At 44.8% G+C, this 24,981-nt stretch overlaps 1 protein-coding gene across 16 annotated transcripts in view; it reads right to left on the minus strand.

Annotated features, from left to right (window-relative positions):
• Positions 1-2,940: 2,940 nt before the first annotated feature.
• ERC1 (ELKS/RAB6-interacting/CAST family member 1) overlaps positions 2,941-24,981 on the minus strand; it is a gene marked incomplete at its 5' end in the record, with an annotated part of 92,993 nt that continues 70,952 nt past the window's right edge. For 9 of the 16 annotated variants that reach the window (XM_056517874.1, XM_056517872.1, XM_056517871.1 and 6 more), the window contains 2 exon segments: positions 8,049-9,205; positions 10,375-10,563. In XM_056517874.1, the coding sequence (XP_056373849.1) occupies positions 9,068-9,205; positions 10,375-10,563 (327 nt within the window). 16 annotated transcript variants of the gene reach the window in all.

Below are 24,981 nucleotides of genomic sequence, written 5' to 3' on the forward strand. Positions count from 1 at the left end.
ATGATCCTGGGCAACAGGGAAATGGATGAAAGAGCTTCCTGGATGTTGACTTGGTTATTGCAGGACCATCCATGGTGTGAGCTATGGGCAGTGCTGGCGTGAGTGGATTCCTCGTATGTATAGGGGATAAGCAGCTAATGGCGTCGCTCATCTTCCAGCGGGGAGGAGGCTGGAGATTTATCCTGAGCATCAGGAAAATGGATAGAAGAGATCCTGGATGTTGATGGCCAACGGCTGGGAGTTGTAGTTTTTCAACAGCTGGAGCGCCACAGTTTGGAGACCACTGGGCTAGACTGATGTTTCCAAAAATCTTGTGACAGGTGCAGGAAAGACCCTAGAGGTCCCTGGCAATGTCCGAGGGGCTCTCGGCCGGCCGCCTTGGCGTTCCTCGGCGTCTCGTCTTCCCTCATTAAAACGCTCTCATCCGACCTGCTTTCTGAAAACAATCCTCTTGACCCCCCACCGACCCGACCAATTACCCGTCTGTCTCCCGCCCGTCACTCTGCAGCTTGTGAAAACCACTCGAGCCTTGTTTTCTGGTGTAGACCCCCAAGCCTCATGCCAAGCTCACTGAGACGAGACCGCAGCGCCAAATTACTCAATGACCTTCCATTTCTCGTGGCCCAGAAGACATCATTATTGTCCCCCTCCGTCTTTGGCAAACGAGGCTTCGATAACACGGACCACCCAAGAACTCTCCTGAGACTTAAGATTGTGCGAGACATCCTTGAAATCGAAGCCGATCATACGCGTAATTTACATACGTGGTGACATCTGGGGGGGGGGTGAAGGACAACTGAGACATGCTGAATATTGGGGGCGCAAGACTTCAATGGGTTAACATCTCGGGGTGCAATGGCTGGGGGTACAAGATGACATGCTTCCCTTCGGGGTGCAAAGCAACAAGATATGACACTTTGGGTCAGATTGGAGGATGCCCGATGATGACCCTTTGGTGGCAAGATGGAAACATGGCGATTCTTGGGGGTCCAAGTTGGCGACATGTTGACACTTTGGTGGAGGGTGCCATTCGATGACACTCTCATTCTTGGCAAGGTGACCACGCAGAAGTTTGGAGGTGCAAGGCTGTGATAAAGAGACACCAAAAAAGATTACATCATGATGACTGGGGGCGCATGGTATCAGGACAACGCGACGACACTTGGGGGTGCACTGCTGAAATGCACTGCTGGGTGAGGGTGCAGGGCAACGAGATGCAGATTGTTGGGGGTACATGGCGGTGATGCACTTATTGTTGGAGTGCAAAGTCATGACGCGCTGTTGGTTGGGGTACATGGTGGTGGTGCACCAATTGTCGAAGGTGCGCAGTCAAGATGTACTAATGGTGAAGGATGCATGGTGGTGACATGCTGATGGTTGGGGTGTACGGATTTTTGGGGTTCACAGTGGTGATGCACTGATTGTTGTGGGTGCATGTTGGTGACGTGCCGATTGTTGAGGTGCACGTAAATGGTTGGGGGTGCACAGTGGTTGTGCACTGATGGTTTGGGTGCACGGTAATGGCGCATTGATGGTTTGGGCTACATGGCGATGAGGCACTCTTTAGGGTGCATGGTGGTGAAGCGCTAATGGTTGGGGTTGCACAGTAGTAATGCACTGGTTGTTGGGGATGCACGGTGGTGATGGGCTGATGGTTGGGGGTACAAATGTTGGTGCACAGATGGTTGGGGTACATATTGTTGATGCACTGTTGGGTGCATGATGGCGACGCGCTGATGGTTGGAGGTGCACAATAACACGCTGATGGGAGTACAAGGTGGTGACGTGCTGATTGTTGAGGTGCAGGTTAATGGTTGGGGGTGCACAGTAGTGATGCACTGATGTTTTGGGTGCACGGTAATGACGCGTTGATGGTTTGGGCTACATGGTGATGATGAACTCTTTAGGGTGCATGGTGGGGAAGCTAATGGTTGGGGCTGCAGTAGTAATACACTGGTTGTTTGGGGTGCACGGCGGTAACGTGCTGATTGTTGGGATGTGCGGTAATGACATTCGTGGTTTGGGCCACAGTGAAGCACTAATGGTTGGGGCTGTGCGCTGGTTGTTGGGGGGTGCACAATAGTGAAGCGCTGACACATTGATCCACCTAAATGGTTCAGGTCCATCTCCTGACATCCATTTGGCACCTATTAACCCCCTAAGGGCCCCCCCCCTTTACATGTCCTGTCCATTACAAAACAGTCGTACAACTTGCAAATTTTTTTTTTAAAGTTTTTAATGTTTTTGGCATCCGGTGTCAGGGAAAAACAAGGAAAAAAAAAAAAAAACAAAAAAAAAAAAAAACAACAAATTAACAAAAATAAAACTATTGTTACATAGAAGAGGATTGGATCAGGCTCCTCCCAGGAGTCCAGGCCAAAGTCCGCATCATCCCCGTCCCTCCCCCCCCCCCCCCCCGAGAACATAATGTTATCCAGGCAGCGCCCCCTATAGACTGCAGGGGAGGGTGGGTGGAGAGTTTATTTTTAGTAAATTTTATATCTATATTTTTTTCCCATACAAAAAAAAGTTTTTACAAGATTTTTTTTGTTTTGTTTTAAAAAAAAAGGCACAAAAACAGCCCAATAAAATACAGAGGGGAGGGGCCTCGTGTTAACCCCTTAGTGGCAATAAGGCGGCTACAAGGCCGGCTCCTCCCAACGGCTAAAGGTGGTGGTGATTGGGGGGGGGGGGGGGGGGGGGGTCAAATACTTATAACATTTATATATTTATATATATATATTTATAGAAACATGTCCGACAAACAAGAACGGTAGTGAGTTGGCCAGCAGCAAAAAACACATAAAATCGCCCCCCGAGGTTGGGGTCTCCCTTCCTTATCCATACACAGAAACCAGAAACATCCCCCCTCCCCCACATTATACATTCAGTAGCCCCTCCTCTTACAACCACCCCCCCTCACCCCCTAATTTGGGTCGGGGGGGGGGGGGGGGGGTGTCACAAACTGGAATTGCACCCGTAAAGGGTTAAAGCAGCTGATCCCTCCAGTATAAAAACGTTTTTGCTAAATATGGACTTCATTTCATTCTTAAAGGGGCACCCAACCACATATAAAGAGGCACTCTACCAAATGTTTGGAAGATACAACCCCCGTCGGATACGGTCTATACAAGGTTTATCTGGCAAAGTGCAAACAAAACTTTAGCGTCTTTACGGATTCCATGCTAGAAGGAAGAGAGCCCCTTTAAGAACAAGGTGAAGATCCCTTTAAGAGTCCCATGAGCTAAAGGGGGATTCAGATTCCGCATCATTGTGAAGGAAAAAGTTCTGCAACTTCCTGAATATTTCTAGGCCTCTAAACGGCGGACGCATGCTGGGAGTTGTAGTTTTGCAACAGCCGGAGGCCCGCTGTTTGGAAACTACTGCTCTAGGGCTTTAAATCATCACTTTTTATTTTTTATTTTAAGATCTCCGCTTGCTGTGAGTGACTGGGAACACTGGCATACACATAACACTTAAGTGATGTACAGCGCCACCGAACTTGATGGCGCCATATTTAAAGGAATTCTTATTCATCGTGGCTTATTTGCAGTCATTTAAGCTTAAGCTCAATTTACAGGATAAAATTCTGTCTGCCTGCAGCCACCACTAGGGGGAGCTCACTGCATACTTGTTTGCTATTGACTTCAATGTAAAATCTGTATGGAGAGAGCTCCTTCTAGTGGTGGCTTTGATCCAGCACAACGCTCCAAATACCCCCTACGAGTTACAGGAAAAAGTTATGTCTGCCTGCAGCCACCACTAGGGGGAGCTCACCGCATACTGGTTTGCTATTGAGTTCAATGTATAATCTGTATGCAGAGAGCTCCCTCTAGTGGTGGCTGCAGGAAGACAGAATTTTTATCATGTAGTCAGAGATCTAGAGCTCTGTGCTGATAAACAGATTAATTCCTGATACCCAGCACCAAATCCCCTGCGAGTCACGGAACAAAATTCTGTCTGCCTGCAGTCACCACTAGAGGGAGTTCACTGCATACTGGTTTGCTATTGAGTTCAATGTATTATCTGTATGCAAATAGCTCCCTCTAGTGGTGGCTTTGATCCAGCACAACACTTCAAATACCCCCTACGAGTTACAGGATAAAATTCTGTCTGCCTGCAGCTACCACTAGGGGGAGCTCACCGCATACTGGTTTGCTATTGCGTTCAATGTATAATCTGTATGCAAATAGCTCCCTCTGGTGGTGGCTTTGATCCAGCACAATGCTCCAAATACCCCCTACGAGTTACAGGAAAAAATTATGTCTGCCTGCAGCCACCACTAGGGGGAGCTCACCGCATACTGGTTTGCTATTGAGTTCAATGTATTATCTGTATGCAGTCAGTGGCCCCTAGTGGTGGATGAAGGTGGACACTATTGCCTGTAGTACGGTGTTTGATAACCTGTGTCAAATCGAACAGGGCTTTAGACTACTCACAGCTGAGGGTTTGTTACAATTGTATCCAGTCTAGACAATTCTAATCAACAGCCCGATACATTTAACCTGCACCGATACATTGTAACAAAAACAAAACACCTTCTTTTACCACATCAGTTTGTTGCGGTTGTATCCACCCTGATACATTGTAACAGACTTATAAACTGTAACAAACCCTCAGCTGTGGAAACATGACACAAGAGAATGTTCCACATTTGCTCACAGCAAGCGGAGATCTTATCGGAACAGAAAGCTGCAGAACTTCCATTAAACTTAACCGCGCCCTTCGATATGTTACGATTCGCTTCCGTAAAAGGCACTAGTAACGGGATACGGAACCACCGTCTACCCTAACGTCCCCCCCCAACCGGCGGCAGCCAAACTACAACTCCCAGCATGCCCTGACAGCCTTCGGCTGTTAGGGCATGCTGGGAGTTGTAGTTTGGTCGCCGCCGGTTGGGAAATGCCGACCTACCCCGACACTGGGCGCGCTCAGTCCTAACGCTCCGGACTCACCCCCTGCAGAACGTTCGACGGCGGGTACACTTTTGCTGTAAAATTGTCCAAAAAAATAAAAATAAAATAGAATATGGCGGTTAATTCATACGTAATACACACGCGCGCACATATCATACATCTATACACGCGTGCGTCGCTACGGGACACACGCAACAGTTTAAACTACTTTCCATTTTTTTTACGCCACTGTAGGGCCCCTAAACGCACCAACGTCATAGACAATTAGGAAAGGAGGGGGGAGGAGTCACGGACGGGGGTCATTCTGTCCTTAGCGGAAGTAACAGACACGATCGGACAACGTACACGAGGGGGAAAGGAGGGTCTGTCTAGGGCCCGGGCATAAACCACGTAGGAAAGAAAAAAGGCGTAAAAAATTTCAGGATATTACACAATTCCTTAAAACACGTCAGGAACAGAGGTTTTTGTTTTGTTTTTGACACAAAAATGTTTTAAATGAAAACTAAAAAAAAAAAATCCCCGTAACTCTACATAAAGTGTAGCAGCGGCAGCCATTTTGCTCAGTAAGATTTGTCTGTAGTGTAACATATAGAGACTTGTCTCGTAAAAAAAAAACGAAACCCCCAAAAACACGTAGGTTCGCCTTCAGTAAAGGCGCATTAACCCTTTATTTCTTTGCAGCTTGTGTAGAAGATGAATCGGTTGATTTGGGGATCTTGGCGCCGATCCCACTGTGGAAAAAAAGATGGATTAGATACTGCAACGTTTTTCTTGAGGTGTCCTTGGCGGTCAAACTGTTATATAGGTATAATGGCGATCCGTTCTGCGCATATTGTCTTTGTACCGATCGCGGCCTCGTGGAGCAGTCATATCCGGCGTGACGCTGTGCTGATAAAAATGTGTTCGTTTCTGATACACGGCTCCGAATCCCGTGAGTTGCTGGATATGATTCTGTCTGACCGCAGACACCACTAGGGGGAGCTCACCGCATACTGCTTTGCTATTGAGTTTAATGTAAAATCTGTATACAGAGTGCTCCCTCTAGTGGTGGCTGCAGGCAGACAGAATTTTTTTCAATCTAACTGGGGATTTGGAGCTCTATGCTGATACATGGGTTAGTCCCGGATACACATCTCCAAATCCCCTGCGAGCTACAGGATACAATTCTGTCTGCCTGCAGCCACCACTAGGGGGCTAACAGCATACTAGTTTGTTATTGAGTTCAATGCATACAGATTTTACATTGAACTTAATAGCAAACCAGTATGCAGTGAGCTCCCCCTAGTGATGGCCACAGGCAGAGAGAACTTTATCCTGTAACTTGCCGTGGGTTTGGAGCTGTGTATTAGAAGTTAAAGTAGTACTCCGGGATATGAAAACGTATACCCTATCCTAAGGTTAGGGGATAAGTTTCAGATCGCCAGGGGTCAGACTGCTGGGGCCCCCCGCAATTTCCAGTACGGGTCCCCGGCAGTCAGCAACAAGGGGGTGTGTCCGACCACAGCATGACATGGTGACCGACATGCCCCCTCAATACACCTCCGGCTCTGCCATAGAGATGTATTGAGGGGACATGTTGGCTCCCGCGTGATGTGGTGGTCAAAACACGCTAATTCCCATGAGCCTGGGGCCCTGTATGGGAGATCGCAGGGGGGCCCTGGCGCTCAGACCCCCCGCGATCTGAAACTTATCCCTTATCCTTAGGATAGGGGATCAGTTTTCATATACCGGAGTTCTCCTTTAACCCAATGATCCAGCACAAGACTCCAAATCCCATACGAGTTAGGGCTGGTTCACATCTTGTTTTCGCGCATACGGTAGGGGGGAGCTAAAACCTCGCGCTCCCGTATGCCTCCGTATGCGCTCCCGTATGTAATTCATTTCAATGAGCCGGCCGAAGTGAAGCGTACGGTCGGCTCATTTTTGCGCCGTATGCGCTTTTACAACCGGACCTAAAACCATGGTTGACCACAGTTTTAGGTCCGGGGGAAAAAGCGCATACAGCGCAAAAATGAGCCGACCGGACCAAACGTTTCACTCCGGCCGGCTCATTGAAATGAATTACATAGGTATGCACTCCCGTATGGGGGAAAACGTGATGTGAACCCAACCTTACATGACAAAATTATGCCTTACTGCAATGACCGCTAGGGGGAGCTCATTGCATACTTGTTTACCATTGAGATCAATGTATAATCTGTATGCAGTCTGCTTAGTTGTGAATGCAGGTGGTTAGAGTATACAGCGCCATCTAGTGGCTGCATTAAGTGCTGATTAATGTGCTAGTTTCTGATACACAGCTGCATAATGACTTACTGCAGCCACCACTAGAGGGTGCTTACTGCATACTGGATTAGTATTAAGTTCAATGTATAATCTGTATGCAGAGAGCGTCCTTTAGTGGCGGCAGGAAGAATTTCATCATGTCTCAGGATTTGTATATATGTATGTATGTATGTATGTGTGTGTGTATATATATATATATATATATATATCTATCTATTACACTCTGTATAAGAAATTAATACATTCATTAGAGCAGAGCTTCAGAATAAAAATCCTGTCCACCACTAGGGGCAGCGGACTGCATACAAAGTATACATTAAACTCAATGGTAAACCAGTATGCAGTGAGCTCCCTCTAGTGGTGGCTGTAGTAAAACAGAATATTATCATGTCATTTTGCAGGGGATTTGGAGCAGTGTAACAGAACGGTCAGTGTTGGTGAACGTCTAGTGTAAGGTTTGGCAGACTCCCACGATGAATGACACTTGGGTGCACCGCATGGCGGGAGATGTAGTGTTGTATAGGCATTGTATAGGCACAACCGGATGCAGCTCTGGATGTGACTGGAGCCATAGACAGGATCGGTAGCGGCAGAAAGAACCTCAAGGCTTTCCAGGAAGTCTCTTTAGTCCGACAATAAACGTCTTCCCCAGTGCCTCCTCTTGCCTCAATCTCGTGGTCAGAATGTGGCAGAGTTCCCGGATTTCACCGCCCCGAAGAGATCCCCAGACCTCTTGTTTTAGAGTCTTTACTGATCCTCAGACTGATGAGAACCTTTGACCTTAGTCTGGAGAAGCCTAAACATCCGTCACATTCCACCTCGGAGGCGGCCATGTTTTATGGTCCCCCCCCCCCCCCCCTTTAGACCTCTTGGTTACATCTGGATTGTATGGATTCTGAATGATAAATTGAATTCCTGAGTTTATCAGAGGTTTGGGGGGGGTGGCGGCTTCTCCCCGAATCATGTCTCGTCTGGAGAGTATCCGCCATCTTTACTGCCCAACCAACCAAAATGGCAGCGTCTCCTTCAGTCCAAGCAGGTCACGTCTTAAAGGGGTACTACGCTGCCCGAGCGTTCGGAACATTTAGTTCCGAGTGCTGGGAGCGGGGGTTGTGAAGTCATGCCCACGCCCCCTCAATGCAAGTCTATGGGTGGCATCACGACCTCCTCAGCCCGCACCTGAATGCTGGGGCAGAGGAGTACCCCTTTAAGGATTTCCCATGATGCACAGAGACCAATGAAATCAGCTGTAACAGTCAAGAGGTGGCGTGCACGGGAAGGGCAAGCTGGCATCTCCTGGAGAAGAAGGGGGGGGGGGGGGGGGTAGTGCTGGTGGATCTGGGTTGCTGGCTGATAACGTCACCTTAACCTGTGCAAAGTCCTAGTGTGAACAAAGCCGCCAAGGGCGAGAGATCTCGGGCGTATCCGTAGACCGACGACATTGTAGCGGTTTGCGGTAATTCCTCTTCTATAGCTTCGTAGTGTTAAGCATCACACCCCGCGACGCCATGCCGCGCGCAGTCACCGCCAGAGTCAACACTGTCACAAGGGTCCGGCCAGAGGCTCTTATTGCATATTGTGGACCCACAATAACCCGAGGATGGGCGACCCAGGGCGGGTCAAGTCCTCCCGAAAAAGAAAAAAGGCGGAGCTTTGTTTTACGTTTGGTCCTAGTGGAAGGGGGGAGGAGGGGAGGGTTGCGCTGCAACCACAAGAAGCCCCTGGAGTAACGGTGCAGTGTGTGATCGGCAGTGCAAGGCTGGATGTGCGGCTCTCTACCCCGCCGGGTGGAGGGGAGGAAAATAAAAGTCGTCGACTAACACTGGTGTCCGTTCTGCGGGCGGTGACCTCGGCGGTGAATGGTGTCAGGAGGATTCTTCCAAGGCATTGACAACTTGTTCCAGGATATCGGGGCAGTGATCTGCGATCTGCTGGAGGATGGCGTTGGCGAATTCCTGCAGTTCTGCGCTCTCCTGCTCGCACTTTTCCAACTCTTCGCTTAACTGATAAAAGGAAGTAGACACAATATTAGTGGGAGGAGGAGGAGACAATACACACAGGAAGTGACATCATCTACAGGAAGTGACATCACTAAAAGGAGGGGACATCATTTATGGGAAGTGACATCTACAGGAAGTGACATCATTAAAAGGCGTGGACATCATTTATGGGAAGTGACATCATCTACAGGAAGTGACATCATTAAAAGGAGGGGACATCATTTATGGGAAGTGACATCATCTACAGTAAGTGACATCATTAAAAGGAGGGGACATAATCTACAGGAAGTGACATCATTTTAAAGGGGTACTCCACTGCCCCAGTGTTCCGAACGCCGGGTGTGGGCTTTGTGACCTCACACCACACCCCCTCAATACAAGTCTATGGGGGGGGGGGGGGGCATGACATCTGCAACTCCCTCTCCCATAGACTTGCATTGAGGGGCGTGGTGTGACATTATGAGGGGCGTGGCCATGACGTCACGACCCCCGCCGCCCGCACAAAATGTTCCGAATGCTGGGGCCAGTGAAGCCCCCTTTCATGGTCTCTTCACACGTACAGTAGATTTGATGCGCAGGATTTTCTGCTGCAGATTTCAATGTAAACTGAACACAGACTGAAATCCTGCGCATCAAATCTACTGTACGTGTGAATAGACCCTTAAGGAGGTGACATCATCTACAGGACGTGACAATTCACAGGAAATGACATCATCTACAGAAAGTGACATCATTAAAAGGAGAAGACCTCGTCTAGAGCAGTGGTCTCCAACCTGCGGACCTCCAGATGTTGCAAAACTACAACTCCCAGTATGCCCGGACAGCCAACGGCTGTCCGGGCATGCTGGGAGTTGTAGTTTTGCAACATCTGGAGGTACGCAGGATGGAGACCACTGGTCTAGAGGAAGGGATGTGATGACGTCATCTACAGGAAATGATGTAATTGAAAGGAAGTGACATTATCATGGAAACATTTATATACAGGAAGTGACATCATATACAGGAAGTGACATCATCTATGGAAGGCAAACCATGTGCTAAATTATTCAGGTTACAAATAGTCCGTTATTTTCGGAAACCTGACAACCGATCTGCCCCCTCCGGTATCTCCCCAGGTCACTGACACCCACCAGTCGTGGGGAGGGGGGCACATACTTTCTTACAGGTCTCACCTCTTGGGCGGTCATCTTCTGCAGCCTCTGCTCCCACACTGCCCGGTTGTCGTCCAGGTAGTAGGAGTCGGGCGGGCGAAGCGATTGCAGGATCTGGGGGTCCCGGTCCTGGCACAGAGCAGTCAGATGCCCGATGTACAGTTTGAGTTTGCTGCGGTTCTGGTCGAGGTCTAAGAGGGGCTGAATCATCTAGGACAGAAGAGAGGAGAGGCCGGTCAGACGGAGCCACGGAAGACCCCAACCACATCTGAGGAGTCCACCAAAACCACCACCAAACCAAGGAGGACCGGCCTGGACTGAAGCCACATCTACACAGGATCCATCAGTAATACGGGAAGAAGCAAAAGGAGCAGAGGCCACAGGAGCCACAAACATGACACGAGGACACAAACACAACAGGAGCCACAAACATGACACGAGGACACAAACACCACAGGAGCCACAAACATGACACGAGGACACAAACACCACAGGAGCCACAAACATGACACGAGGACACAAACACCACAGGAGCCACAAACATGACACGAGGATTTCAGAGGACACAAACATGACACGAGGACACAAACATGACACGAGGACACAGACACCACAGAAGCCACAAACATGACACGAGGACACAGACACCACAGGAGCCACAAACATGACACAAGGACACAGACACCACAGGAGCCACAAACATGACACGAGGACACAGACACCACAGGAGCCACAAACATGACACGAGGACACAAACATGACACGAGGACACAGACACCACAGGAGCCACAAACATGACACGAGGATTTCAGAGGACACAAACATGACACGAGGACATCGGAGGACACAGACATCACAGGAGCCACAAACATGACACGAGGACATCGGAGGACACAGATTTCAGAGGACACAAACATGACACGAGGACATCGGAGGACACAGACATCACAGGAGCCACAAACATGACACGAGGACATCGGAGGACACAGACATCACAGGAGCCACAAACATGACACGAGGACATCGGAGGACACAGGCATCACAGGAGCCACAAACATGACACGAGGACATCTGAGGACACAGACATCACAGGAGCCACAAACATGACACGAGGACACAAACACCACAGGAGCCACAAACATGACACGAGGATTTCAGAGGCCACAAACACCACAGGAGCCACAAACATGACACAACGACACAAACACCACAGGAGCCACAAACATGACACGAGGATATCGGAGGACACAGACACCACAGGAGCCACAAACATGACACGAGGACACAGACATCACAGGAGCCACAAACATGACACGAGGACACAGACATCACAGGAGCCACAAACATGACACAAGGACATCGGAGGACACAGACATCACAGGAGCCACAAACGTGACACGAGGACATCTGAGGACACAGACATCACAGGAGCCACAAACATGACACGAGGACATCGGAGGACACAGGCATCACAGGAGCCACAAACATGACACGAGGACATCGGAGGACACAGGCATCACAGGAGCCACAAACATGACACGAGGATATCGGAGGACACAGACACCACAGGAGCCACAAACATCACAGGGGCCACAAACATGACACGAGGACACAAACACCACAGGAGCCACAAACATGACACGAGGATATCGGAGGACACAGACATCACAGGAGCCACAAACATGACACGAGGATATCGGAGGACACAGACATCACAGGAGCCATAAACATTAAATACAATAATAGGGGCCACAAACATGAGGACGTCTGAAGACACAGATTTGGCCAGTCTTGGATGCATAGGAAGTTGCCGTATATGGCGCAGCTTTTCACGCCAGTATTAATAAACGTGGACCGTAGTCTACCAGGAAGCTGCAGGGATTATTCTTTATGTATATAAGACTGCAGCGGCCCTTTAAGAAGACGTCTATGACTGTATATTGCGCTGTGAATACCGCTGTCCTATATAATGTTATATATATATACACAGCAGTGAGCGGCGGTATCAGGTGTGAAGCGGCAGATACGGTATCTCGCAGTCACGTTCACAGACAAGGGCGCAGGCGGCTGCCGGGTGACGTGTCTCGGCTTTGGCGGCTGTCAGCGCCGGATAAGGACGGATTTAGGAGCCGTGATGGAAAGCAGACGCCACAGATACCGGGGGGCCCGGGGGGCTTCACTGCGTGGCCCGGAAAACCGATAGCGGTGATAGAAGAGGAGACAGTGAGATAACAAGAGTGAGCGGTATAATGCCACCCGCACCCCTCATAAAGGAACCACAAATATACCGAAAAGTTCCACTCTTTTACACTTTTGCGTAAATTTCAAAATCTCTGCTTGTTGTCAGACTTAGTTACAATTGCGTCTAGTCTAGACAGTCCACAAAGCAGCACAAATCTCTCTCCTGTGCTTGTAGTTTGTTACAATGTATCGGTCTGTCTGGACGGAACTGTAACTAAGTTCAGCTGTTTTAGACTTTGCATAAGTGTCAAGATCTCTGCTTGCTGTCACAAACGGAAACATTTTAGTTTATATGTAGAGGACATCTACAACAAAAGAGTTTGTTACAATTGCATCTGGCTTAGACCATCCTAGTTTGTTACAATGTATCAGTAGGTCTGTAACAAACCCTCAGCTGTGAGAAGTATCAGCCCGTAAAAGTTTATCTGCACGTGTGAACAGAGTCTAAGGGCCCGACATGGGAGTTGTAGTGCCACAAGGTTGGGAAATACTATTAATAGGGGACATTCTAAGCCTGGATACAACTGTAACAAACCCACAGCAGTGAGGAGGTATCAGGTCTCTGCTGGTTTTATTTTTGTCTTTAGATGTATTCACTGACAGGAAGCAGAGATCTTGGAAAAAGTGAAATTTGATATTATGACACCCTGGGGACCGCTCAGAATGGGCACATGTTCCCACCGCCCCCACTCTTAAAGTGACAGTACACCTCTTCTATCTTTGATCCATGCCATTTTTTCTACCAGCTGTTGCAAAACTACAACTCCCAGCATGCCCGGACAGCCGAAGGCTGTCCGGGCATGCTGGGAGTTGTAGTTTTGCAACAGCTGGAGGCACCCTGGTTGGGAAACCCTGCTTTAAATAAATGTACGTATCAATTCTGTTGCAAAACTACAACTCCCAGCATGCCCGGCTAGCCAAAGGCTGTCAGTGAATGCTGGGAGTTGTAGTCTTGCAACAGCTGGAGGCACCCTGGTTAGGAAACACTGCTTTAAAAATTTTTTCGTATCAATTCTGTTGCAAAACTACAACTCCCAGCATGCCCGGCTAGCCAAAGGCTGTCTGGGCATGCTGGGAGTTGTAGTCTTGCAACAGCTGGATGCACCCTGGTTGGGAAACACTGATTTAAATAAATTTACGTATCAATTCTGTTGCAAAACTACAACTCCCAGCATGCCCAGCTAGACAAAGGCTGTCCAGGGATGCTGGGAGTTGTAGTTTTGCAACAGCTGGAGGCACCCGGGTTGGGAAACATAGATCTATGGAAACTAATCACAGCTGAGGGTTTGTTACAATGCTTGGTTCAGGAGGGGGCTGGGGATCGGGTTGTATTGGTGAAGCTCCCATAGTGTGTGGGGGGAGTTTTTTTTTTGGGGGGGGGGGGGGGGGCTAATCCTCTTACTCAGGGGGCAGATCCCGGTGACAATGGGCAGATAACAGATGAAATGGAGCAGGGAGAAGCGCGTTTAGCTCGGCCGCGCCGCAGGCGGATCATGGAGGGGGATCAGTCCGCACCCGGGCAACTTCATTAAAAAAAAGCTGTCGTCTACGCTGCGCGGCCAAACCTTGTTAATAAAGATATTGAAAGGAGATGAGAGCGAGAGGAGCCGCAGATCTACAGGGGGCGATCTGAGAAGTCATTGTGCAGCCTGCAGTGTAAAGTATGGAGGCTGCAATTATAATGGTTACATTAGACAGGAACTACAACTCCCAGCATGTCCTAACAGCTAAAGGAGGGGGGGGGGGGGTTATATCCATTTCTAGGAAAGCTGGGTGAGAAGCAATGCAGACTGCAGTGTAAAGTATGGAGGTCCATTTGAACAGTTACATCACCCAGCTGTTAGGGCATGCTGGGAGTTGTAGTTTCCAAACAGCTAAAAGGAAACTATAGATATAACCCCCTCCCTTCTTTTTCTAGCTGTTAGGAAACTACAACTCCCAGCAATGTCCTAACAGATGGGTAACGTAGCTGTAAGAATATAGGCCTCTATACTTTACACTGCAGGCTGCAGCCAATGAGGAAGGTCATATTGGTTGTCACCCAGCTTTCCTACAAACTGATAGAGAGAGAGATAGAGATAGAAATGGAATAGATAGATATGAGATAGATAGATATGAGATATATATGAGATAGAAAGATAGATAGATATGAGATAGATAGATATGAGATAGATAGATATGAGATAGATAGATAGATATGAGAGAGATAGATATGAGAGAGATAGATAGATAGATATGAGAGAGATAGATATGAGAGAGATAGATATGAGATAGATAGATATGAGATAGATAGATAGATATGAGATAGATAGATATGAGATAGATAGATATGAGATAGATAGATAGATATGAGATAGATATGAGAGAGATAGATATGAGAGAGATAGATATGAGAGAGATAGATATGAGAGAGATAGATATGAGATAGATAGATATGAGAGAGATAGATATGAGATAGATAGATATGAGATAGATAGATATGAGATAGATAGATAGATATGAGAGAGATAGATATGAGAGAGATAGATATGAGAGAGATAGATATGAGATAGATAGATATGAGATAGATAGATATGAGATAGATAGATATGAGATAGATAGATATGAGATAGATAGATATGAGATAGATAGATATGAGATAGATAGATATGAGATAGATAGATAGATATGAGATAGATATGAGATAGATATGAGATAGATATGAGATAGATATGAGATAGATAGATAGATAGATATGAGATAGATAGATATGAGATAGATAGATATGAGATAGATAGATAGATAGATATGAGATAGATATGAGATAGATATGAGATAGATATGAGATAGATATGAGATAGATAGATAGATATGAGATAGATAGATAGATATGAGATAGATAGATAGATAGATAGATATGAGATAGATAGATAGATAGATAGATAGATATGAGATAGATAGATAGATATGAGATAGATAGATAGATAGATATGAGATAGATAGATATGAGATAGATAGATATGAGATAGATAGATAGATATGAGATAGATAGATAGATATGAGATAGATAGATAGATATGAGATAGATAGATAGATAGATAGATAGATATGAGATAGATAGATAGATATGAGATAGATAGATAGATAGATAGATATGAGATAGATAGATATGAGATAGATAGATATGAGATAGATAGATAGATAGATAGATATGAGATAGATAGATATGAGATAGATAGATATGAGATAGATAGATATGAGATAGATAGATATGAGATAGATAGATAGATATGAGATAGATAGATAGATATGAGATAGATAGATAGATAGATAGATAGATAGATATGAGATAGATAGATAGATAGATATGAGATAGATAGATAGATATGAGATAGATAGATAGATAGATATGAGATAGATAGATATGAGATAGATAGATATGAGATAGATAGATATGAGATAGATAGATATGAGATAGATAGATATGAGATAGATAGATATGAGATAGATAGATAGATATGAGATAGATAGATAGATATGAGATAGATAGATATGAGATAGATAGATATGAGATAGATAGATATGAGATAGATGGATAGATAGATAGATATGAGATAGATGGATAGATAGATATATATGAGATAGATAGAGATAGATAGATATGAGATAGATAGATAGATAGATATTTGATATATAGATAGATATGAGATAGATAGATATGAGATAGATAGATAGATATTTGATATATAGATAGATATGAGATAGATGGATAGATAGATATGAGATAGATAGATATGAGATAGATAGATATTAGCTTGTAGGAAAGCTGGGTGACAACCAATATGACTTCCATCAATCATTGTGCGCAGCCTGCAGTGTACAGTATGGAGACTTCCTTTTAACGGTTACATAATCTAGCTGTTAGGGCATGCTGGGAGTTGTAGTTACCTTACCACGTAAGGGGGGTATTCAGTTTCTAGGAAAGCTGGGTGACAACCAATATGACTGCCAGCAGTGTGTGAAGCCGGCAGTGTAAGGCATGGAGGTTTCCAATTTAGTGGTTACATAACCTAGCTGTTAGCAGGGCATGCTGGGAGTTGTAGTTTCCAAATGGCTAAAGGGGTAGAACAGGTATGTGCTAAAGCCTCTATATGTAAAGTTACTCCTTCCATTCACTGACAGCAAGCAGAAAAAAGTTGATGCACTTTTCATTATTGAACTTTCTTTTCAATTTTTTTTACTTTTCAAAACATTTACTAAGGCAGAGCTGTGAGTCATGTGACCACACGCCATCATTAGGGTGCCCCACAGCTGAGGGTTTGGTACAGTGTCTGGCGATGAGGAGGTTAATTCTCCATGAGGGGGCAGCAGGATGGGGGGTGGATTTGGGGAATGTGCAGAGGAAGAGACCGTACAAGACGCTCCGCGGACGCTCTGAGACCCCGCCAAGGGACACAGCGCCTGCGAGCGTTTCCTCAGAAGTGGCGCCAACGCCGAGCTTCACCTCACACTGAGCGGGGGCCGGGGCGGGCGAGATCTGAGAGGGTCCGGCAGAGCGCCCCCCGGTGTAAACAACATCCCATGTATGCGCCATTGTCTTCTGCTGCGCAAACTAAAGAGACGACATCATCGGCGCGGCCAGAACTAACACACCGCGCCGGAAACCCCGAACATACTACTGTACAGGGGCCATTGTCTTACCCAGAATCCCCGGAGGTGGCGAGATCGGATACACGGGTATCACACGGCTCAATCTACATAAATCACCGGAACAGAAGAGTGTCCAAAGCTGCAGGTGACAGATCAAGGGAAGTGGTACTGTGCACAGTCTATACAGGATAAGAAGTGATACTGTGCACAGTCTATACAGGATAAGAAGTGATACTGTGCACAGTCCACATATACAGGATAAGTAGTGATACTGTGCACAGGCCACATATACAGGATAAGAAGTGATACTGTGCACAGTCCACATATACAGGATAAGAAGTGATACTGTGCACAGTCCACATATACAGGATAAGAAGTGATACTGTGCACAGTCTATACAGGATAAGAAGTGATACTGTGCACAGTCTATACAGGATAAGAAGTGATACTGTGCACAGTCCACATATACAGGATAAGAAGTGATACTGTGCACAGTCCACATATACAGGATAAGAAGTGATACTGTGCACAGTCTATACAGGATAAGAAGTGATACTGTGCACAGTCTATACAGGATAAGAAGTGATACTGTGCACAGTCCACATATACAGGATAAGAAGTGATACTGTGCACAGTCTATACAGGATAAGAAGTGATACTGTGCACAGTCCACATATACAGGATAAGAAGTGATACTGTGCACAGTCCACATATACAGGATAAGAAGTGATACTGTGCACAGTTCACATATACAGGATAAGAAGTGATACTGTGCACAGTCCACATATACAGGATAAGAAGTGATACTGTGCACAGTCCACATATACAGGATAAGAAGTGATACTGTGCACAGTCCACATACACAGGATAAGAAGTGATACTGTGCACAGTCCACATACACAGGATAAGAAGTGATACTGTGCACAGTCCACATATACAGGATAAGAAGTGATACTGTGCACAGGCCACATATACAGGATAAGTGATACTGTGCACAGTCCACATATACAGGATAAGAAGTGATACTGTGCACAGTCCACATATACAGGATAAGAAGTGATACTGTGCACAGGCCACATATACAGGATAAGAAGGGATACTGTGCACAGTCCACATATACAGGATAAGAAGTGATACTGTGCACAGTCCACATATACAGGATAAGAAGTGATACTGTGCACAGTCCACATATACAGGATAAGAAGTGATACTGTGCACAGGCCACATATACAGGATAAGAAGCGATACTGTGCACAGTCCACATATGCAGGATAAGTGATACTGTGCACAGTCCACATATGCAGGATAAGAAGTGATACTGTGCACAGTCTATACAGGATAAGAAGTGATACTGTGCACAGTCTATACAGGATAAGAAGTGATACTGTGCACAGTCTATACAGGATAAGAAGTGATACTGTGCACAGTCCACATATACAGGATAAGAAGTGATACTGTGCACAGTCCACATATACAGGATAAGAAGTGATACTGTGCAGAGTCCACATGTACAGGATAAGAAGTGATACTGTGCACAGTCCAGATATACAGGATAAGAAGTGATACTGTGCACAGTCCACATATACAGGATAAGAAGTGATACTGTGCACAGTCTATACAGGATAAGAAGTGATACTGTGCAGTGTCCACATATACAGGATAAGAAGTGATACTGTGCACAGTCCACATATACAGGATAAGAAGTGATACTGTGCACAGTCCACATATACAGGATAAGAAGCGATACTGTGCACAGTCCACATATACAGGATAAGAAGCGATACTGTGCACAGTCCACATATACAGGATAAGAAGCGATACTGTGCATAGTCTGCATATACAGGATAAAAAGTGATACTGTGCACAGTCTATACAGGATAAGAAGTGATACTGTGCAGTGTCCAAATTTACAGGAAAAGGGCAGTGATACTGTGCACAGTCTATACAGGATAAGAAGTGATACTGTGCACAGTCTATACAGGATAAGAAGTGATACTGTGCACAGTCTATACATACAGGATAAGAAGTGATACTGTGCACAGTCCACATATACAGGATAAGAAGTGATACTGTGCACAGTCTATACAGGATAAGAAGTGATACTGTGCAGTGTCCACATATACAGGATAAGAAGTGATACTGTGCACAGTCCACATATACAGGATAAGTGATACTGTGCACAGTCCACATATACAGGATAAGAAGTGATACTGTGCACAGTCCACACATACAGGATAAGAAGTGATACTGTGCACAGTCCACATATACAGGATAAGAAGTGATACTGTGCACAGTCCACATATACAGGATAAGAAGTGATACTGTGCACAGTCCACATATACAGGATAAGAAGTGATACTGTGCACAGTCCACATATACAGGATAAGACATGGTACTGTGCACAGTCCACATATACAGGATAAGAAGTGATACTGTGCTCAGTCCACATATACAGGATAAGAAGTGATACTGTGCATAGTCCACATATACAGGATAAGAAGTGATACTGTGCACAGTCCACATATACAGGATAAGAAGTGATACTGTGCAGTGTCCACATGTACAGGATAAGGGAAGTGATACTGTGCACAGTCCACATATACAGAAGGGAAGTAGTACTGTGCATAGTCCACATATACAGAAGGGAAGTAGTACTGTGCATAGTCCACATATACAGAAGAGTGTCCAAAGCTGCAGGTGACAGATCAGCTCCGGCCATAATGCACTGCAAATCACAGGCACAGAACAAGGGAAGTGATACTGTGCATAGTCCACATATACAGGATAAGAGAAGTGGTACTCTGCATAGTCCACATATACAGGATAAGAGAAGTGGTACTGTGCACAGTCCACATATACAGGATAAGAGAAGTGGTACTGTGCATAGTCTATAAAGACAGGATAAGTACATATATACTAAGAATTACAGTATACAGGAGAAGTGGTACTGTGCAGAGTCTATAAAGACAGAATAACAGAAATGGTACTGTGCAGTGTCCATATATACAGAATAAGAGAAGTGGTACTGTGCAGCATATATCAGAATTTCCCAACCTGGATGTCTTCGGGTGACCGGGCATGCTGGGAGTTGTAGTTCCCTTGGCTGACCGGGCATGCTGGGAGTTGTAGTTACCTTGGCTGACCGGGCATGCTGGGAGTTGTAGTTCCCTTGGCTGACCGGGCATGCTGGGAGTTGTAGTTTTGCATCAGCTGGAGAAAACAGTTATAGATGGATGTACCCGCACGATGCCCAGAGCAGACGGTCGCCCGGCAACAAAATATTTTGGCGTCTGCGTGTTGTCTTCCGCTGGCAGGAATGTGCCGTGAGCCATGACGGGCAGAAGGAATCACATGATAAGGACAATGGGCGACACTTAACATCACACCCCGGGGGGCGCAGGGTCAGCAATAAGAGACGTCTCAGGAGGGCACAGACAGCGGGTGAGGCTGGCGCACTACTGATAGAAATTGTATTTCAATGACAGCAAGCAGAGATCTTGAAAAACGCTGCCGAATTGAAAGTGAACATTCAGACGCCGTCAGCTACCAGTTTAGGGGCGGCCGACCTGCCGCAGTTTTAGCGGTAGAAATGGGACTATGACAACTCTGCTAGGTCAGTGCCAAGGGCGAAGGGGACTGATCTGCAGCAGAGTTGTCATAGTCCCATTTCTACCACTAAAACTGCTGCAGGTCAGTCGCCCCCCCTCTGTTAACCCCCTAAGCCAGTGTTTCCCAACCAGTGTGCCTCCAGCTGTTGCAAAACTACAACTCCCAGCATGCCCGGACAGCCTTTGGCTGTCCGGGCATGCTGGGAGTTGTAGTTTTGCAACAGCTGGAGGCACACTGGTTGGGAAACACTGTCCTAAGCTGATAGCTGTTGAAATTTCAAGATCTCCGCTTGCTGACATTAAACAGGAACATCCTCATTCACAACACTGCACCAGCTAATGGAAAACACTTTACCATAGTCAAGATCTCCGCTTGCTGCAATTGAATAGGAATGTCCCAATATACAACACTGCACCATCTAATGGAAAACACATTACCATAGCCAAGATTTCTGCTTGCTGTAATTGAATAGGAACCTCCTCATTTATAACACAGTACAGTTTCCAAGATCTCTGCTTTCTGCTGTTGAATAGAAACCTCTTTATTTACAACACTTCACCATAGTCAAGTTTTCTGCTTGCTGCCATTAAAAAGGAACATCCTCATTTACAACACTTTGCCATTTTCAAGATCTCTGCTTGCTGCTAATGAATAGGAACATCCTCATTTACAACTCTGCCCCATTTCCAAGATCTCCGCTTGCTGTTACTGAATAGGAACATCTTCATTGAAAAGAATGCAGCATCTTATGTAAAACACCTCACCATATTCAAGATCTCCGCTTGCTGTAATTAAATAGGAACGTCTTCATTTACAATACTGTTCCATTCCCAAGATCTCTGCTTGCTGTAACTGAATAGGAACATCCTCATTCACAACATTGCACCATTTAATGTACAACACTTTACAATGTTTAAGCTCTCTGCTTGCTGCCAATTAATAGGAACATCCTCATTTACAACACTGCCCCATTTCCAAGATCTCTGCTTGCTGCTATTGAATAAAAACATCCTCATTTACAACAGAAAAGAAAAGTACTAATTTACAACAGTGTCCCATTTCTAAGATCTCCGCTTGATGCTACTGAATAGGAACATCCTCATTGAAAAGAATGCAGCATCTAATGAAAAACACCTCACCATATTCAAGATCTCTGCTTGCTGTAATTAAATAGGAACGTCCTCACTTACGACACAGTCCCATTCTCAAGATCTCTGCTTGCTGTAACTGAATAGGAATGTCCTCATTTACAACACAGTCCCATTCTCAAGATCTCTGCTTGCTGTAACTGAATAGGAACGTTCTCATTTACAACAAAGTCCCATTCTCAAGATCTCTGCTTGCTGTAACCAAATAGGAATGTCCTCATTTACAACACAGGTCCATTCTCAAGATCTCTGCTTGCTCTAACTGAATAAGAACGTCCTCATTTACCACACAGTCCAATTCTCATGATCTCTGCTTGCTGTAATTAAATAGGAATGTCCTCATTTACCACACAGTCCCATTCTCAAGATCTCTGCTTGCTGTAATTAAATAGGAACATCCTCATTTACAACACAGTCCCATTCTCAAGATCTTTGCTTACTGTAACTGAATAGGAACGTCCTCATTTACAACAAAGGCCCATTCTCAAGATCTCTGCTTGCTCTAACTGAATAGGAACATCCTTATTCACAACACAGTCCAATTCTCATGATCTCCTTGCTGTAATTGAATAGGAATGTCCTCATTTACCACACAGTCCCATTCTCAAGATCTCTGCTTGCTGTAATTAAATAGGAACGTCCTCATTTACAACAAAGTCCCATTCTCAAGATCCCTGCTTGCTGTAACTGATTAGGAATGTCCTCATTTACAACACAGGCCCATTCTCAAGATCTCTGCTTGCTGTAACTGAATAGGAATGTCCTCATTTACAACACTGCACTATCTAATGCAGTGTTTACCAACCAGAGTGCCTCCAGATGTTGCAAAACTACAACTCCCAGCATGCCGTTGGCTGTCCGGGCATGCTGGGAATTGTAGTTTTGCAAGACCTGGATGCACACTGGTTGGGAAACACTGATCTAATGTAAAACACTGCATTATTGCCAATATCTCCGCTTGCTGCCATTGTAAGTGAAAGTTCTTATTTACATCTGGAGCCCAAAAAGTGACCGAGAGATAATCCGGAGGATCTTTCACTGCCGAATCAGGAGCCAAAACAGCCTGATAGAGAGCAGACCAACGGGACAGTAGATGTACTTATCACAGCAGAGGGTTTGTTACAAGGTTTTAAAGTGGCTTTACTATCTAAGCAGAGGACGGGAAAGGGTTACATTGTCGCGGTGACAATGCTTGAATAGGCGTCAGTAATGTCGCGGAGGAGGCGGCAGGTTCCCATAGACGTCCCAGGTGCGGAGTCCGCGGCATTCCTCTCATTACATGCTCTGTGAATTCTCCAACAACAAGAGACCCCCAGAATAGCCAGATTAAACCCTGATTAACCCTTCACCTCTCATTCTCAGCTCCGGAGAACAAAGCGTCACTTTTATGATGTAATTGCATTTTGGGGGGAGGGGGGGGGGGGTGATAAGATTCTGCTTTAATTTTTTTTTTTTTGCAAAGATTTTTTTTCCCCACTTAATGGAATCTTCAAAAGTGACAAGAGGCTGAAAGGGGGATCAATGGATTCCTCCATGTCAGGGATGACTGAGAGAACAGCGCCCCCCAACGGCTAAGGGAATCAGTGCGTTGGTGAAGACAGCGGCATATAAAATAAATATATATATATATATATATATATATATATATATATATATGTGTGTGTATTTACATTTTTTTATTTAAAAAAATATTATATATATAATTTTTTTAGATGTATATAATTAAAAAAAATTATATATATATATATATATATATATATATATATATATATATATACACACACATAAATATATAAAATACTATATATGTTCATATTTATATATGTATGTATATTTTTAATTATTTATATATATATTTTTTAGATTTTGTAATTAAATAATAAAAAATATATATACACACACAAACAAATATATAAAATACTATATATATGCATATTTATATATGTATATTTTTAAATATATATATATATATTATATATAATATATATATATTTTTTTTACATGTATATCATTAATTAAATAATAAAAAAATATATATATATATATACACACACATAAATATATAAAATACTATATATATATTCATATTTATATGTACCGTATATATATTTTTAATTATATATATATATATATGTCTGTGTGTATATTTATAATATTTATATATATATATATATATATATATATATATTTTCTTTTATAAGATATATATTTTTTTAATTTAATTATATACAAGTAAATAAAAAATAAAATATACATAATAAACACACACACATATAAATATATCAAACAATTATTATTATTTTTTTTTTTAATGGCACTGATTCTGTTAGCATTGGAGTGCTACACATATAACACTATATATATATATACATATATATATATATATATATATATATATATATAAAACACACACACATTATATATATATAGGTTTGAACTGACTTCCACAACAATGGAGACATGTGCAGGGATGCGGCTCTATGTCACCCCCCTGCTGGCCATATTTTGCATTACATGCAGGAAATTCCGTACCACATATTGCATTACGAATGAAAGATGGAACAAAAGTAAGATAGGAAGGAGGGCACGACACAGCGGGCACATGTAGGGGGCGACATGCAGACAAGACTGATACAGACACATGCAGGACGGCAACGACTAAAGGTCCCAGGACAAAGCCGATAAGAGTTCTCACCGTTCTGAACAAAATGGCTGACCTAATCATCTCATTGGTTATGCCCAAATACCCTCCTCATCATCCTGGCGGGTAAGAGATGATGAGGGGCAGAAGGGGGCATCAGAGAGCAGCGTGAGGGACGAAACAAACAGCTGGTTAGTAACCGGAGCAGAGTAATACACATGGTTAGAGATTATCTGATCTGCTTAAAAAGGGGTTTTCCAACCAGGGTGCCTCCAGCTGTTGCAAAACTACAACTCTCAGCATGCCCGGACAGCCGTTGGCTGTCCGGGCATGCTGGGAGTTGTAGTTTTGCAACAGCTG

This window comes from Hyla sarda, chromosome 4 (genome assembly GCF_029499605.1).
Source record: "Hyla sarda isolate aHylSar1 chromosome 4, aHylSar1.hap1, whole genome shotgun sequence".
Taxonomy (NCBI): domain Eukaryota; kingdom Metazoa; phylum Chordata; class Amphibia; order Anura; family Hylidae; genus Hyla; species Hyla sarda.